This window comes from Lagopus leucura, unplaced genomic scaffold (genome assembly GCF_019238085.1).
Source record: "Lagopus leucura isolate 7727_CA_CO unplaced genomic scaffold, USGS_WTPT01 Super-Scaffold_100009, whole genome shotgun sequence".
Classification (NCBI taxonomy): Eukaryota; Metazoa; Chordata; class Aves; order Galliformes; family Phasianidae; genus Lagopus; species Lagopus leucura.
This window is the reverse complement of record NW_024962266.1, coordinates 3539748-3555718: the sequence shown is the minus strand read 5'-3', so window position 1 is coordinate 3555718 and position 15971 is coordinate 3539748. Positions and strand designations below refer to the sequence as shown.

Genomic DNA, 15971 nt, shown 5'->3' with positions numbered 1-15971 from the left:
ATACATTGCTCATCAGTGCTTGTGGCACAGGTAGGGATGCTGGTGTGGTTCAGGATTCTGGCGGTGTTATTTGAAGGAGAGTAGCAGTGTCCCATGCTTGAGTGCATCTTGAGGTGGGGATTGTGCTAGGGTTGCTGTCACCCCTTGGGTAGATGTTCTGGATGGAGGTGGGCCACCTAAGTTACTCTCCTATAAGTGTGTATGTGCCCATGGGTGGTGGAAGGTGGCAGGGTTAGAATCATAGAACCATAAAGGTTGGGAAGACCATTATGGTCATCTGGTCCAACCATCAACCCATCAGTGTTCTGGTGGGTGCTCAAGAGCATGCTCACGTATTTTGGGAGGTGATGGCAGTTGGGAGGAGGGAAAAGCAACTCTGGAATGGGCTGTGGGACAGGGGATGCTCTACCATGTGCAGGACTGGTGACTGACACTGCCACATCCCTCATCCTCCCCAGCTGTTTGGTGAAGGAGAGGCTACAGAAGCTCAGAGAGAGCACAGAAAGCTCTGGACAAAGAAAATGAAAGTGATGGGATCTTTCCCGCATTGTGGATCTGCATTTTCAATTCCTTGTGAAGGTGTGTGGCTCCTTCTGCCCACCACCTCCCCTACTGTCTTCCCAAGAGGTCCCAGCCAGTGATGGGAGGGGGAGGAAGGAGCCATTGAGGTCATCAACATCATCATCTCAAGGGCCACTAATCCCCATTCTCTCAGAGAAGTGGCCATTTGCCACGGCCCCATGGAGCTTCTGCAAAGAGGGAACCCCAGGGAGTGCAGTGTGGGCGGATGAGAGCCCTCAAGAGCTTTGAAAGTGATGGCAGAGAGATGGATCAAGGGGGAAAACCATCGGAAAGGGGAGAAAATAGACCTAAAGAGAGAAACTGAAAATGTGCTGAAGCAGCTGATGACAACTCAAACAGCAGGGGAAGGATCTTGCCTGCCAATTAACGAGGCTCTGGTGCTAATTTGCCACCTCGACTGCACTTCTGAGCTTGTCAGGAGATGGGGGAAAAAAACAGACAGAACTGAAAAAGGAGCGGCAAGGCTTGATCTTGCCTCTGGGCTCTGCGGATGCTGCTGGGTTGTGGGGATGCTGCTGGAGCTGTTGGAGCTCAGTATTTGTATGGGCAGGGAAACACCCTTGTGGTAACACCCTGAGGCCAACACTCGGGATTCTGGCCTTTCCTGATGTGAAGAGTAGCTTTGCAAAGTATAAATGCAGAGGCTCACAACCCAGTGCACAGGTAGAGAGAGCCCCAAACATTCAATTTTTTAAAAAGCTGGTGAGTTTGAAACAAAAGTCCTGGAGAAGGATGCAGGGTATCAGCCCCCCCAAGGCTTCTTGCAGCAATAATTGGGCAGTGGTGGCACTTTGGGGCTGGTGGAGAGGGAGGATGGTGCCTTTATGTGCTGCCTCTTGGGTTTGTGTTTAAGCAACTTGGGCATATGTTACTGGGTAAGAGATGCAGTGCCCAGAGAAAACAGAGGATGGGAGCAGAGAATCATTAGCCTGACACTCATCTTGATTGATGATTGGGAGGTGCACCTGAGCATCATCTCTGCGGATGGCCATTTACCCAGGGAGACCGGAGACCAAGCCACAAACTGCCAAATCCTTGAGGTGAGTCATGTTACCAAAAACCCTCCAGCTGTGTGGGTGTCCCTTAGCAGGACACCCACACCACCTCCCCCACTCGTCCCCAGACAGCCATGGGGAACTGTGACACAGGGAGGATGGCTTTCACTTCCCCTGTGTTTTTAAATGCCTCATTTTTTTCCTTTTAGGACCAGGAGACACAAGCAAAGGAAGCCAGCTGTACAGAAAGCAGAAGTCCAGGTGACAGATTGAGGGATGCTACAAGCACAGTAGGCTGCCTGATAGATTGATAGATTAGACAGAGAATATAAATAGCATTGTTTATCTATTCCACTTTTATTTTCCTCCCACTTGTCTCCCTATCTACCCTGGTTTTGTTTTCCACCCACTTATCTCTCTATCTATCCAGCCTGAGGATGGAGCAGCAGCAGAATGGATGAGCTATGTTTCTTGTGGCATTCAAGCAAAGTTTTGGCAGCTGGAGAGAGTTTGGCAGAGCTTTGAAGATCACCCTGAGCAATGGGGCTGCTCCAGGAGGCAGAGCTTTTCCTCTCCTGTATGTACCTCTGCAGGGTTGTTGGGGATGTTGGCCTTGTGTAGTCTTTTGAAGGCCCCATCACCATGTGAAGTAAGATGCAGAGATGCCCTTGGTGCCTGCACTGAGTCTAGCTGATAGACAGATGAAGCAGCTCAGGATGGGTTGCACTGTGTTTCATGCCCTTTCTAAGGGAGTGGTGAATGTGGAGGGCAACAAGGATACCACAGGTTTGGAGCAGCCTCCATATATAGACCTAATAAAGAAGACATACCAAAGATATATCTCATCCACGTGACTGAAAGGGTGGCTGTGGTCAGTGACTCCCCATTTGTTCCCATACTGCAGTGGAGGGGCTCCAAACAAAACTCCTAGTGCCCATTTCTGGCATGCCCAACAGGGTGCAGTGTGCCACAGATGGCCTTAATGGGCCACCTAAGAATCCTGAGCACCCCTCTGGGTTAATGAGGCCATTGACAGGAGGAAGATGGCTGGCTAGCATGGGGTGTTCCCTATCTATGCCTTCTCAGGAGGCTTTGCTCAATGCCAGGCCTGCATGATGGGGCAGGAAACATGGGGCACATGGTGCTGGAGCCTCCTCGCCACCACCCAGCACAGCAATGGAAAAGCCAGGGCCAGAGATGACATCATTCTTGGTTTTTTGTTTTTTTTTTTTCTCCTCAGTTATTTTTGGTTGCTCTTTTGCTCAAAAAAAGGCATTTTTTTAAAAAATATATTAAACAGATACATTTTACTAAGATGTCTCTCGGCTGGAGCCACCAACAAGAAATGATCCTCCCCAAATAGATAAGCCTAAAAAAAACCCTCCCAAGCCAAATAAATACATAAATAAAACATTTTTCTTTTATCTTTTTCTTTCCTCCTTTTGTTTCCATTTCTTTGTAAGGAAAAGCGGCCCAGAGATCTTCACTGTCATCCATAACAGCAGTGTTGTGGGGCAGATGCCAGGTCCCTGCCTGCACTTAAGGGAGTGATGTCTCAACTCTGCCCATCATGTGGTCCCCCTGTGCCACCTGTGAGGACACAGCCACAGGAATAGTGCATTGCAAAAGCAAAGGCATCTGTAGAAACTCATCTTAAAAAGGCTAAAAAATGGGGGTGCTGCTAGAGGATCCGATGATGGGCACTGGGAGCCCTCGTGGTGTTGGGCTGTTTGCTTCGCTGGGGCCACCAACACATGCCCCTGGCCACCAGCATGTGTCCCCAAACAGAAGAGGTGACTGCTGGCAATGTCTCCGTGCATGGAGCAATCCTGCACTCACAGTCCCACTGGATTGAGCCCCACATCTTTATGGCCGGTGGCTGGGTGTACCATGGAAGCACACTGTTGGCATGAAGGTAAGGCCTTGATTTCATTCTTTTTGGAGTGCTTTTTAATATTTTATTTTTTTCAGGGGAGTCTTTTCACCAGGCTCTCTTGCTCTGTGATTTGAGTGGCCCAGCTGCTAGCTGCACAGCTTGCCCATCTCCTGCTCCACTGCATTGGGCAGCCGTGCATTGAAGGCTCGCAGAGAGGACTGGATCCTGGCCACCTCGTTGTTGGCCAGCTTGAGCCTATGACGAAGCAGGCAGGTGAAGAGGTCGAGGCGGGTTTTGCCAGGGGGTGACAGTCTGTTCACCCGGTCCCGGATCTCCACCAGCTGCAGCATGGCTGAAGCCTGCGATCCCTGCGTGTAGGGGTAGTCCAGCTGCAGGATTAGGTCACGAATGGAGTCTGGTTCAAAGGGCAGGCTGTAGCCAAAGACCTGCAGGCTGTTGATCTTCATGTAGCCCAGGTTCTTGGAGGGATCCGTCATCTCCAAGGGCTCGTAATAGATGGTCTCGTTGGAGCTATCATCCAGAGACTTGATGCGGCTCCGCAAGTAGACGTGGACTGTTTCAAAGAAGGTCTTCCACTTGTTGCCCAAAGTGAGTGTCCAATTTTGGCACTGGGCAGAGCCATCCACATTAGTCCTTTCCCAGTCTGGGAAGCTGCCCTCGTTGACGGGCATGAACCAGCTCTCCGAGTGGCTTCCCCCAAAGGGGTTGACGTAGATGGCCATGACGGGTTCCAGCGTGCTGTTCTTGGTGAGGCAGATTTGCAGGGAGAGGGCCAGCATCACGTGAACCAGGCCCGGCTTGTACTTGTTGCTTTTCAGGGTCAGGAGCATGCGCTTCCTCCAGGAGGGGTCAAACCAGCTCCCGAGGCGCATGTCATTGCTGATGAAAATGGAGTGCACCTCTATGCGGCTGTCCCGTTTCTGCAGGAGGTACTTGAGCTCCAGGTCCTGCAGATCTGTCTCTAGTCCCAGGTAATGCTCCAGTGAGTCGGCCACCTCGGGGCGGCAGAAGCCCTGGGCCAGCACGTAGCCGTGGTTGCAGGTCCCGCAGCGAGTGCTGTTGTCCTCGGCGCAGCTGGCGCAGGCTGGCCCCTCACCCAAGGCACACGGGATGGCCCCTTGGCAGGAGGGCTGCTCCGAGGGGCACGTGCAGCTGTGGCTTTCTTCCAGGAAGGTCCCAGGCACTGTCGTCTCACCGCAGTAGAGGAGCGACTGAGCACGGCCCCACCAGTAATGAAGTGGCCTACAGGGGAGAAGGAGCACGGGAGGACAGTTGCTTAGGATAGAATCACTAAGGTTGGAAAAGACCACTAAGATCACCTAGTCCAAGCATCCCCGCCATGCCCAATGACCGTGACCCTCAGGGCTGACCCCTCTCTCCTTTCAGGTAGTTGTAGAGAGCAATAACGTCTCCTAGTCTGAGCAATCCTCAGACAGTTTCAGGGCTGGAAGAAAAACCCAACTGGTGTTCATTTTTGGGGGGAGTGGGGGCAGGTCACATAACACCATTGGTGTCTTCCACTGAACCAATCCTTGTTTTCCACTGCCAGGCTTGAACCCAACCTGTGAGAACTGCATCCCTGGGTGGCAAAGCTGTCATCAGGCTTTTCTCCAGCAAGGTGGGAGCTCCTTGAGTCCCAGGGGGAGACAGACCATAGGACTGAGCTTCCCTGGGGCTCTGACTTGCAGCATGGGGCTGTGGCATCCTACCTCTCCTTTGGCAGTTTGAAGCGGGGCTGCCGGTGGCAGCGTTTGCTGAGGTTGAAGAGCCTCCGGATGATGTGGTGGGTTTTCCTGGAGAGCAGCTTGAGGCTGGTGCCCAGCTGCTGGTAGCGGTGTTGAATGTCCAGGTCCATGGCCCAGAAGTGGGAGATGGCTGTCCTGTTCAGGAAGCGGTCCCCTGGGAGCTTCTTTACTAAGGCCTGAAACTCCTCTGTGGGGAGACAGATACCAAGTCAGCCAACCTGGCGTCACCAGTTGTTTTAAAAAAAAAAATGCCCACAGGCTCTTTGGTTCTCAGGGCAAGACCCATCTTACGTGCTTGCTATGAGACTACTTGTGTGGATGCTGTCCTACAGCCTCCGCCCACCCTGAGCACCCATGGGTGCTCCCTGGCCGCATGTGCTAACCTGACCTACTTCAAGAGAAGGCTCTGGGCAAGGAGATGCTATTGGAGCCGGGATATAGCACCCGGTACGGTGTCTCCCATCCTTACCTGACTCCTCAAACTGGCTGTGGTGGCTGTCCCAGGCGCGCTGGAGCTGGACCAAGTTGCCTTCGAGTGCTTGGATATCGGCCTCAGGGCAGTTGCAGTGGGGGAAGGTGGGCTGGCATTGGCAGCGACAGTCGCTCCGGCGGCACACCAGCTCCCCAACCGAGCTGCAGGCGATGTAGCTCAGAGCGGCTGCCACGAAACGCTCCCTCAGGTGATGGGGCAGCACCGTCTGCAGCCCTGCAGGTGAAAAGGAGCCCAGGGGAGATAAGGGGGCTCAGCACTCCCAGATGGACCCCCCTGGGCGCCTCCCAGACCACCTGGATGCTCACATCCACTGGCAGCGGAGCCGCCTGTCTGGACTCTCCATTGATCGCAGCTCCTCTTGGCAAAGGAGACGCATCTCCTTCCTGCCCAACTTTAACTTATTTATCTCTAAAGCAGCAGCATGACCTGGCACCCCCCCCCTTCCCTACATGAATCCCTTGGTGGCCCTTCTGCCATCCCTGCATGGTCCCTACCTTGCAGCTGCACCTTGTTCTCCGGGCTCTGCACCAGCACCGAGCTCACCGAGTCCAGGTTGTCGTAATTGCTGCAGCCCAGCGGCCCTGTCCGTGTTTCTGTCACCTGGTTGGGATCGCAGATGGTGAGGGACACAGGAGAGGATGCGTACCACTATGCACAGAGGGGCTGCAGACAGCTCCTAGCTAGCAAGGCAACACTGCGGCAGCTTGGAGAGGAGAAATAATTGCCTGCTAATTGGCTTGTTGACAGCCAGCAGCCCGGCCTCCAGCCTGCTGAAAAATGCGCCTTCATTAGCGCGCCCAATTTCCCATAAATAATGCGGATGTGCACACTTCTCCAGGGCTCACCCTGCCCTGCCCTGCCTTGCCACCATCCCTGCTGGGCTGCACTGCCCACCTGCTGTCTCCCTCTAGCTGCCCCCTCGCTTACCTTGATGGCAGCCGTGGCAATCTGGATGTGGTGCAGCCGGCGCAGCGTGCTCTCGCGGTCGATGAAGTAGGAGGCTGCCAGCTGGTGCAGTGTCTCCAGTGACACTGCTGAGCCGTTCCCAGCCCCTGACAGCTCTGCCCGGTGGCTCAGCTTGCGTTTGTCCACAAAAATGGTCAGGGACTCCTCTCCTGTGGGGACACACGATGTGTCCCCTTCTTGGTCATATTTCTCCCCCAAACCTGTCGTCTTTCTGACCCCAGCTCACCTCCCAGCGTGGCAGCCAGCAAGAAGTGTGTCCCGTATTTCTTGATGATGCTGTCGGTGACCTGCTGCAGGCTGGGCCGGCGCCCCAGCAAGCGGATGTTGCGGATGAATTCGGGGGCGAGGGGCAGTGGTAAGCTGAAGAAGTCCTTCCTCTCCAAGGCCAGGTTGTTCACCTTCCAGCGTGCAAACTCCCTGCAGCAGGAAGGAGAAAAATGACGGTCAGAGCCTGGAGATGGATGGGGAAAGGGATGCTCAGGGACAAGGCTTCATCGGTCTCTAAACCACTGATGGTAATAATGAGCTGCATGCATCAGAGCTCTCCAAGTGGCATTGATGTCACCTCTTCCATCCTGCTAGCTTCACCTATCTTTGATCCCCATTCCCGTGGATCCAGGTAGAAATCCAGTGCCTGGGTGCTTACAGGTGTGGATGATGACAGTGTTATCTATGAAGCTGGAGGTGGAGGAAGCGCATGGGGTGAGGGTGCTGGACATAGTGGGCATGGCACTGGTGGGACGTGGAACGCTGGTGCTGGTCCCCACTGGAAGCTTGGGTAGCTCAGAGAGGGGCAGGATCCGGCCTTTCTCATTCCATCTTGGGCTTTTGTAGTACAGAAAGCTGGTCACCAGGATGTGGGATCATGGTGGGATGGAGGACAGTGTGGTGTTTTGCTGTGGGGTGATGTTTTGTATATATCTCCCTAGAGCTCCTCAGCTTGCTTCCACTTCAATAACAACAGCCCCGCAAACATCATGTGGCCAGTTTCAGCCTAATATTCAGCTTTTTGCTCTAATTAACACCAGGTGGTAGCATTCCAACAGTTTAATTAGAGCTGATTAAGAAAAAGGGGAGAGGAGGAAGGGGGAAGATTGGACATGGACAGCACTGGGCTGCCTCCCACAGTGACTTCAGAGCTAAATAAGTCTGGTGCTGGGGAGGGAGTGATGTTTCTTGTGGATGGTGTTGCCCCCAGCCAGGGGCAGTGGGAAGTGTGGGATGGGGACTACTGATCCTTTGGTCCCCTTGATCTTATCCCATGGGAAAGGCAAGGTTATCCTCCTTGGAGGAGGAGTGATTTGGCTGCCATCCCTGCGGGTGTTCCTTTCTGTCCCTCCAGCGTCACTAGCAGTGTCCCTGGAGCATCCCTAGGCAGCGTGCAGGGACAGGGAAAGGGGAAATGAGCTCCCTCGGGTGCTGGATTCATAACAACACAGCCATCCCTGTGCTTACGTCAGCTCACTTGGTGGGATGCAGCAGGGTTTGCTTTGGTGCCATGAACCCCTCCTGGGCTGCGGGGGCTTTGCACGGACCCGCAGCATCAGCCTTGTCCCAGCGGAATCCCAGCTAGGCATGCGCATCTCAACCGGCATTGCAAATTGCTGGTGGTGGTGGGCTGAACTGAGGGGTCCTCCCCAGCCTTTGCAGCTGAATGTGAATGGGATGGTGAAAGGCATGAAAACAAAGCATCTCCCCTTGGCAGAGCCTGGCATAGGCATAGGCACTGCATCCCGCCACGGGTCCCCTACAGCAAACCCAGCTTCAGCCATCTGGATTCAACCAGCCCCATCCCCGGGAGCCCTGCTGCTGCCTCTCACCTGTAGATCCTGTACCTGGTGGTGAAACCCTGCCGGTAGCGCTCCATGAAGTCCACGTACTCCTGGGCTCGGTAGAAGGGACCCCGGTCGGTGAGGAGCCAGTCAAGGGGTGCTCGGCCAGAGGAGGAGGATGAGGATGAGGATGAGGAAGAAGGGGATGCTGGGCTGGAGACATGCTGCTCGGTGGCCACGCCGCCTGCCCCGCAGCGCACGCTCAGGGCCAGGAGGGCCAGGGGCCACAGGAGCATCGGCAGGAGCCCGTCAGCACGCCGCAGGTTCTGCTGCCCCATGCTGCTGCTGACCAGCCGGATCCTTCATTCTCTCGCCCCGCCACGCTCCTTGGGGACGGATCCTGCCCTGCAATGGCACCGCATGACGGGTAGATCATGAGTGCAGGGCAACTTTGTGCTAGGTGACATGGGTGTGAGTTGCTTGTGGCCCTAAGGTCACTGGGGACTGGTGTGGAGAGGATGGGGAGTCATCCAAGAAAGAAGGGGACAGATTCTGTAGCATGGTCTATTGTGACAGCACAAGGAGAAATGGTTTCAAATTAAAAGAGGGGAGGTTTAGATCCCATCCCTAGAGACCCCCAAGATCAGGCTGGACGGGCTCTGAGCACCTGATGAAGCTGTGGGTGTCCCTGTTTAGTGCAGGGGAGTTGGAGCAGATGGCCTTTAAATGTCCCTTCCAACTCAAATGATTCTATGAAGATCCCAGGGAGAACCTGGGAAGGAGATAATGGATGTGGAGCATTTTGGGGGTGTCCATCATGACCGTGAATAGCTTCTCTTAGGTTAGTTAAAAAACAGCCTGAAGGCATAGGAAAAGTTAACTGCTCTCGCTGTTGGTGTGGTGCTGGGCTTCCCTTTGTGCCATGTTAGTGGCTGAGATGGAGGATGAGTGGCTGTGCAGATGGATAGAATCATAGAATCATAAAGGTTGGAAAAGACCTCTAGGATCCTCCAGTCCAACCATCCACCTGCCACTAGTATTGCCCACTAAGTCATGTCTCTCAGTGCCACATATATACATGTCATGAACACCTCCAGGGATGGTGACTCCACCAACTCCCTGGGCAGCCTGTGCCAGGTGGTTGAATGGGCTTGTCTACCCTGCAGCAGCTGGGCTCGCCACATCAGTGTTTGGAAGATAACCAGCATTTATCTTGACCTTACTGGTTTTGTAGCATCTCCACTGAGCATCTTAAAACACAGGAAGTTTGCTGGAAGCAGCAGCCTGGGGTCAGAGCCTGCATTTGCTGTGCTCCGTAGGGCAGCTAGTGATAAGGAGCTGCAAGGTGCAGGGGCTGAGCCAGAGCAGGGAGATGTTTCTTGCCTCGTGCAGCAAGGGCTGGTTGCCTAAAAACCTGCTTTGAACAGAGCAGAGTTCAAAGTCAGCACAGGAACGTCAGAACTGACTCGTTCTTCATTAGCCGATGTAAATGCTGGGTATAAAAATATGGAACTGGGCCACGGAGGGGAGGGCAGCAGGGATGCAGGGAGGGCTCCCGGGCTTATCTCTGGAGCCCAGCAAAGGCTCCAGACTTCAAACAGACGGAGCTGGGGCTTACCCTGCCTGTGTGCCAGCTCCGTGCCTTATCCCCAGGCCAGTTAAGACCTGGGAGAAGCCAGCAGCTGCAGACAGGCTCTGGAATGGGATAGGGGTCAATGGGAACAAGGGTTTGGGGACCCTATATTCACAGTTCTTCTAGGATATGCCCGTTATTCTCTGTAGCAGGAGCCACCCAATGCTCATCCTGCCAAGCACGCACCAACCCCACACTCTCCTAAACCAGGGCTTTGGCAGATGAATCATCCCACTTAAATACGCATTATTATTATTTTCCCCCTTTTCTTCTATTTTTAAACCCTTAAGGGTGTGCTTTGATGACGTGCTCTCAGCCGGCTCCCTGGCAATTTGGAACCAAAATTGAAGTTCTTGTCAGCTGCAATAACCCTGATGAAGGTGCCAGCAGAGCACAGGTGGGCTAGGGGCTGCCATGGGCTGCAGCACAGCCAGCAGGGCCGGAGGGGGGGTGACCAACCCTTGTATACAGTGCTGATGTTCAGTTTGGGGACTTTTGCTACAAGGACACTGAGCTGCTGGAATGCATTCAGAGAAGAGCAGTGAGGTTAGTGAAGGGCTGGAAGACAGGATATATGAGTGATAGAACGTGAGGAAATGGCCTCAAGCAGTGCCATGAAAGGTTCAGTTGGACATTAGGAAGAATATCTTCACAGAGAGGGTCAACCAAGCACTGGAATGGGCTGCGCAGGGCAGTGGGAGAGTCCTCTTCCCTGCAAACATGGCACTTAGGGACACAGGTTAGTGGTGGGACCTTCTGCATTAGGTTGATGATTGGCCTTGGTGATGCTGAAGGAACCAAGCTGATACCAGGGACCAGCTATCCCACACCATCATTAGCCACCCTGCTCTATTTGCTCGTATTGGAGGTGGGTAGGATAAAATAAGTATGTAAGTGCAAATCTGTACTTGCAGAAGCAGCGGACAGCACAGCTCTTTGGTAGCTCATAACCCCATTGACCTCACTACTAGAGCTGGAAATAACTTTCTAATCACTTATCCTTGATCCAAAAGAATGGAGATTTGATGAGAAGCATCTGACTACTCATTTTTTTCTTCTTCTTGATTTAGGGTTTGTATCGCAAAAGCTGGAAAAATTCCAGCTTGCTAATTATTTTTTTCCCCTTGTCTATAAAAACCTTAACACGAAGAAAGAGGGATTTCAGCACAAATGTCCCTGGCAGACATGCCCAGGAGTACAGCCTATTTCCTGCCCAGCTCTACCTGGTCCTGGTGCAGCCCTCTCTGTTCCTGCTTCCTGCAGGCGACAACCCGTGCACTGCTGGGATTGCCACGAGCTGCATCTCAAAAAACAGCTTCCTGCAAAACCCCGTATGTTCTGAGGCTTCCTCCTGCCCTAAGCACTGAGATGGCAATAGGATCACTTCTGCTTTTGGTGCCTTCACCCAGAAAGCGAGGGGCAGGAGGACATGCTGGGCTCCTCGTTAGCAGCTGGACAAGCTGTAGGACCCAGCAGCAGCATCACCCTGCCAAGCTGTGCCACGTCCTGCCTGCTTGGATGCCGCCAGCAAGGCAGCTCTGGAGCAACACGCTCCTCCACTAATCAAGCAGGGTTCGATAATTAAGACATTAGCTAATTGTCAGGGACATTAACATTGATTTTTGCCCTTTCACGCTGCAGAAACTGATCCGGCCGCCTCTATGCCGTGAAGCATTCACAAGGGGGTTGGCTGGGGATGTGTCTGAGCCCCCAGGTAGCTGATGCTGGCAGACGGGTGACATCCTGCTCCAGCATCCCTGGGGACAGGGCCAGCTGAGGTGCATCCATGCGGGAGCAATAGGAGAGGGCTTGCCTTGAGCTCCTGCCGATGCCTTTTAGCAGGGATGAAACTCTAACCGAGTCACCTTCTTATTAAATGTGGGAAAGATTTATCAAATTAAGGCCACTTAGAGAGGCTGGGCAGAGGCTAAGTGCCTGGAGCAGATGGGCTCAGCTGTGCATGCCGATGCTATTTGCAGCGCTGTGGGGTCAGCCCCACTCCCTGCCCACCCAGGACTGTGCAGGACCTGAATCCCGAGCACAGGGACAGCCACTTCTGAGCCTGCTGTCCCTGTCTGAGCAGCAATGTTGGTGATCCCCATCACGGCCCCGAGCTTGCTAAACGACTTCAATAAGTCACTGCCTCTCCCCCCCCCGCCCATGAGACTGGCTTAAAAACCTGCAAGACATTATGATTTGGGTTCCTTTTATTAGCTTTTCTTAGAGCAAGGAACTTTAAGATGAGAGTAAAGGAAAATGTCAGAAAATCCCAGGACTCGGGGAGCTCAGGATTTGCATAAGACATCAGATGAGATGAAGCCCGGGCTGCGGTCGAGGGAGATGGCAGCTGCGCGTTCTGTGTCACACCAGTGCCATGTGTTGTGCCCTCTGGCTTTGCTCACCAGAGACTTCCAAACCCACAAGCAGAGACCCTCTTGAAAGAGCAACGTGCCAAATCCAGTTCCCTCAGCACGGCGGCTGCTTCCCCTGCCTGGGGCCGAGCTCGCAGCCCCGAGCATCCCCGAAGTCAGCTCCCGGGAGGATTGGGGGGGGGGGGGGGGGAAGCTCACGCACACAGCGGCATCCCCTCCTACTGTCGGAGCGAGCGCAGTGTGAAGTGGCTTCACCCCAATGGGCAGCATCAGGAGCAGAGGAAAAACATGCGGCGGTGTGTGCGGGGCCAGCCTCCCGCTCCCCGGGGCTCAGCAGCCCCCCGATCCCAGCCGGGGCTCAGCGCAGGGGGCTGCACTGTGCAGACCCCACGGCTGCGGACGGAGGGGGCACACTGACACCTGCCGGCAGGTCCCGCAGCTCCGGCACCACAGAGGGACACCCCGGCACCCCCAGCCCGTGCCCCACAGCTGCGTTTCGGGGCCGAGCACGGGACTCCTGGGAAGGAGAGGGACGGGAGGCACAGCGCCGCGCCGAGAGCTGCTGCTCTCGAGTCCGGCCGAAGTTTGGGCTCCTTTGGAAATGATGAAAGCCAGCGGTGAGCGAAGGGAAGCGGGCTGCTGGTATCGGCTTACCCGCTCCTCGCCCCGCTCTGCGGCACCGTTCTGGGAGCCTTCCCGTCCCGCTGAGAGCCAGCTGTTGCTCCAGGTTCTCCCAGCAGGGCAGCACAGTTCGGCACCTTAGCTGACCGTCTCCCCGGAGCAGCGCAGCAGTGAGTCCGCAGCTCCCGCTCTTCCCAGCCGAGGGCAACTCCGCAACCCAACCGTGGGACACTGCCTCCCGCCTCCCCTCGTCCTTTCCGGGACATCTCACCCAAGGTCACCGAGCCACCCGGCGGGGCGGGGTCACCTCCCACCCATCCGCACCGTCCGACGCAGCATCCCACCCCACGGGGAGCATCCCCACTGGCGGAGGAGCTCGGCGATCCCGTCGGGCTTACCCCAGGCTCCGGGCGGCAGCGGCAGCAGCGGATCCCGCGGTCCGGTGGCGGCTCAGGCTTCCCGGTGCCGGCCCCGCCGCCCCATGGCGCGGCCCCGCAGGCGGGCAACCCGCACCGGGTCCCGCCGCGCTCCGCGGCCGCCGCCACCTCCACGCTCACCCCGCCACCGCCGCCGCCGCCCCATAATATATGCGGCGGCGGCGGCCAATGAGAGGAGCCGTCTGCCTCTCCGCGTCCTCCCATTGGTGGGCGCCGTGGAGCCGCGGGGGGAGCGGGCGCGCGTGGGGAGGCTGTGCAGACACGCGTGGGGCAGCGCTCGGCCTCGGCCTTAACCCTGCGCGGAGCCCCGTGCCCAGCGCCGGGCTCAACACCCCCGCTTGTAATCGTGTACCACCATCATCTTTCATCCCAAGCCCCAGAAGTGGAGTTTTTCCCCCCCAAAAAAGTGGTTTTGCCAAGGAAAGATTGAGATCCCCCTCCTAGAACCGTAGCGCTCCGGCCTGGGTTTGTCTGCGTTTTGGTTAGGGATGAATTTGGGTGAAAGGATAACCAGGTTCAGCGTGAGGGTGTGTAGCTCAGTTCTCTGCTCCCACACTCTGCCCTGTGCTCTGCCTGTTACGTGGGGTTGGACACCCACGAGGCACACTGCCTTCGGGGAGGCCCTCAGCCGCCAGCCGAGCCCCTGCAGGATGCCCTGCACCACCTCTGTATGCAGCCCTGGCTCTGGGCAAAGCCCTTATTGGGCTCTATGTGCCGTGGGATGGAGGCAGCAATGGGCACACTGGGGGCCTCCAAGGGGATCACTGCCCACGAGGGGAGAGCAGTGCTCTGTCCTACATCACTGAGTTCATTCTTCCCTATATTTTCCTTATATTTTTTCCTTATGTTTTGTCTTATGCTTCTCCTTACATTTTTCCTTTAGTGGTTGTCCCTATAGTGTTCCTTACACGTTTTCTTATCCCCTCCCTTATAGTATTTCTTATACCTTTCCTTATGCTTTTCCTTATCCCTTTTCTTATCATTTTCTTAATGTTTTCCCTATGTTTTTTTTATCTTATTTCCCTCATTTTTTCCTTACAGTTCCCTTACTGTTCCTTTATTTTGCCTTGCAGTCTTACATTTCCCTGCGCTTCCCTTACATATATCCTACAGTTAGACTAGATGATCTCAGTGGTCTTTCCCAACCTCAGCGATTCTGTGACTCCGTATCTTCCTCTCCTTTCCCTTCCATTTCCTTTACACCCTCTTTGCATTTCTCTTACATTCCCCTCATCCTTCCTTTCCCCTATCATTTGTCACTACTTCTGCTCCGCTCTACGCATGGAGACGCGTTGCTGTCCTTCAATCACACCCCCTCCCTCAGCGCGGAGCCGGATGGGCTTTAAGACCCTCTTCCGACCCGAACCATCCCAGGATCCCGCGATTCCCTATGATGTCGAGAAGGGGCTGAGCGGTGCTCTCCCTCCGAGCCGCGCCGTAACGCACCGCACCGCGCCGCACGGGGAGGTGCCGGTCCCCGCGTCCCCGCCCCTCGCCGCCGCCCGGCGCCGGAGCTGCAAGATGGCCTGGGCCGGGCTGTGCGCCCTGCTGGCCGGGTGCTGCCTGGCGGCCGGCAGCGGCCCCGCCGAGGCGGCGGCGGAGGCGGCGGCCAAGGAGCTGGAATGCAAACTGAAAAGCATCACGGTGTCGGCTCTGCCTTTCCTCCGGGAGAACGACTTGAGCATCATGCACGGCCCCTCGGCCGCCGAACCCAAGCTGCTCTTCTCGGTGCGCAACGATTTTCCCGGAGAGATGGTGGTTGTGGACGACCTGGAGAACACGGAGCTGCCCTACTTCGTGCTGGGTGAGCATCTCCCCGCGCCGCCCGGCCGAAGGGCTCCTCCCTGCGCTCCGCAGCCCCTCTGGGTCGAGCCCGGCCCGCTGCCCCCCCAGGGTTCTGCCCGTCGGGAAGCCGCAGCCCGCAGCGCTTCTCCGAGCGGAGCCGCCTCCCCCCGGCGCGCTGCAGAGCGCTGCCAGCCGGGCATAGCGGCGGGTCTCCGCTGCGGGTCCCCGGGCAGGTAGCGCCGTGCTGCCGAGCATCGCTTCCCTACCGCTGATGGGCTCCTTCTATGTATCGTTATTACTATCATTTATATTTTCACCCCCACCTTAAGCCAACCTTTGCTGCTTTCTTTATGCTGTGCTTACAGCAAGGCCTCCATCGCTTGCTTCCCCAGGACCAAACCGAGCTGTGGCATTTGCTGCAATCTTTTAATTTTGTGCTGGATACTGTTTTCCCATTCTTCCTGCATGCAGCCCCCACCTCACATGAACCCCACGGCTGCTCTCTCCATCGTGGCTGTGCTCACCTCCCACACCCTTGGGTGCCCCATGTGTGTCCAAACGTCCCCTTTGTCCATGTGCCATCCCAAAAGCAGCGCGCCTGCACGTGCCTTTATGCTGCGATGCCATCCTGTGTGCCATCATATGAGCAGGGAGGGGACAGCAGTGGCTCTAC

The 15971-nt window shown here is 55.6% G+C and overlaps 2 protein-coding genes across 4 annotated transcripts in view; one reads left to right on the top strand and one right to left on the bottom strand.

Moving 5' to 3' along the window:
* Window positions 1-2751: 2751 nt before the first annotated feature.
* BRINP2 (BMP/retinoic acid inducible neural specific 2) lies at window positions 2752-13493 on the bottom strand. Of its 3 annotated transcripts, none has more exons than XM_042874207.1 (8): window positions 13475-13493; window positions 8499-8855; window positions 6905-7095; window positions 6640-6827; window positions 6207-6312; window positions 5689-5925; window positions 5184-5406; window positions 2752-4716 (listed from the first exon to the last, which is right to left on the bottom strand). In XM_042874207.1, the coding sequence occupies exons 2-8, from the start codon at window positions 8786-8788 to the stop codon at window positions 3600-3602; spliced, it is 2352 nt and encodes a 783-aa protein (XP_042730141.1). In that variant the 5' UTR covers window positions 8789-8855; window positions 13475-13493; the 3' UTR covers window positions 2752-3599. The 3 variants fall into 3 exon arrangements, with proteins under 3 accessions (XP_042730141.1, XP_042730143.1, XP_042730142.1); XM_042874209.1 differs by having other exon boundaries at window positions 8514-8855; XM_042874208.1 differs by lacking the exon at window positions 13475-13493 and having other exon boundaries at window positions 8499-9048.
* A 1541-nt stretch (window positions 13494-15034) lies between these two features.
* ASTN1 (astrotactin 1) overlaps window positions 15035-15971 on the top strand; it is a 38611-nt gene continuing 37674 nt past the window's right edge. Inside the window, exon 1 of the mRNA XM_042873576.1 lies at window positions 15035-15317. Within this exon, the coding sequence (XP_042729510.1) occupies window positions 15035-15317 (283 nt within the window). The remainder of the gene's footprint in view (window positions 15318-15971) is intronic.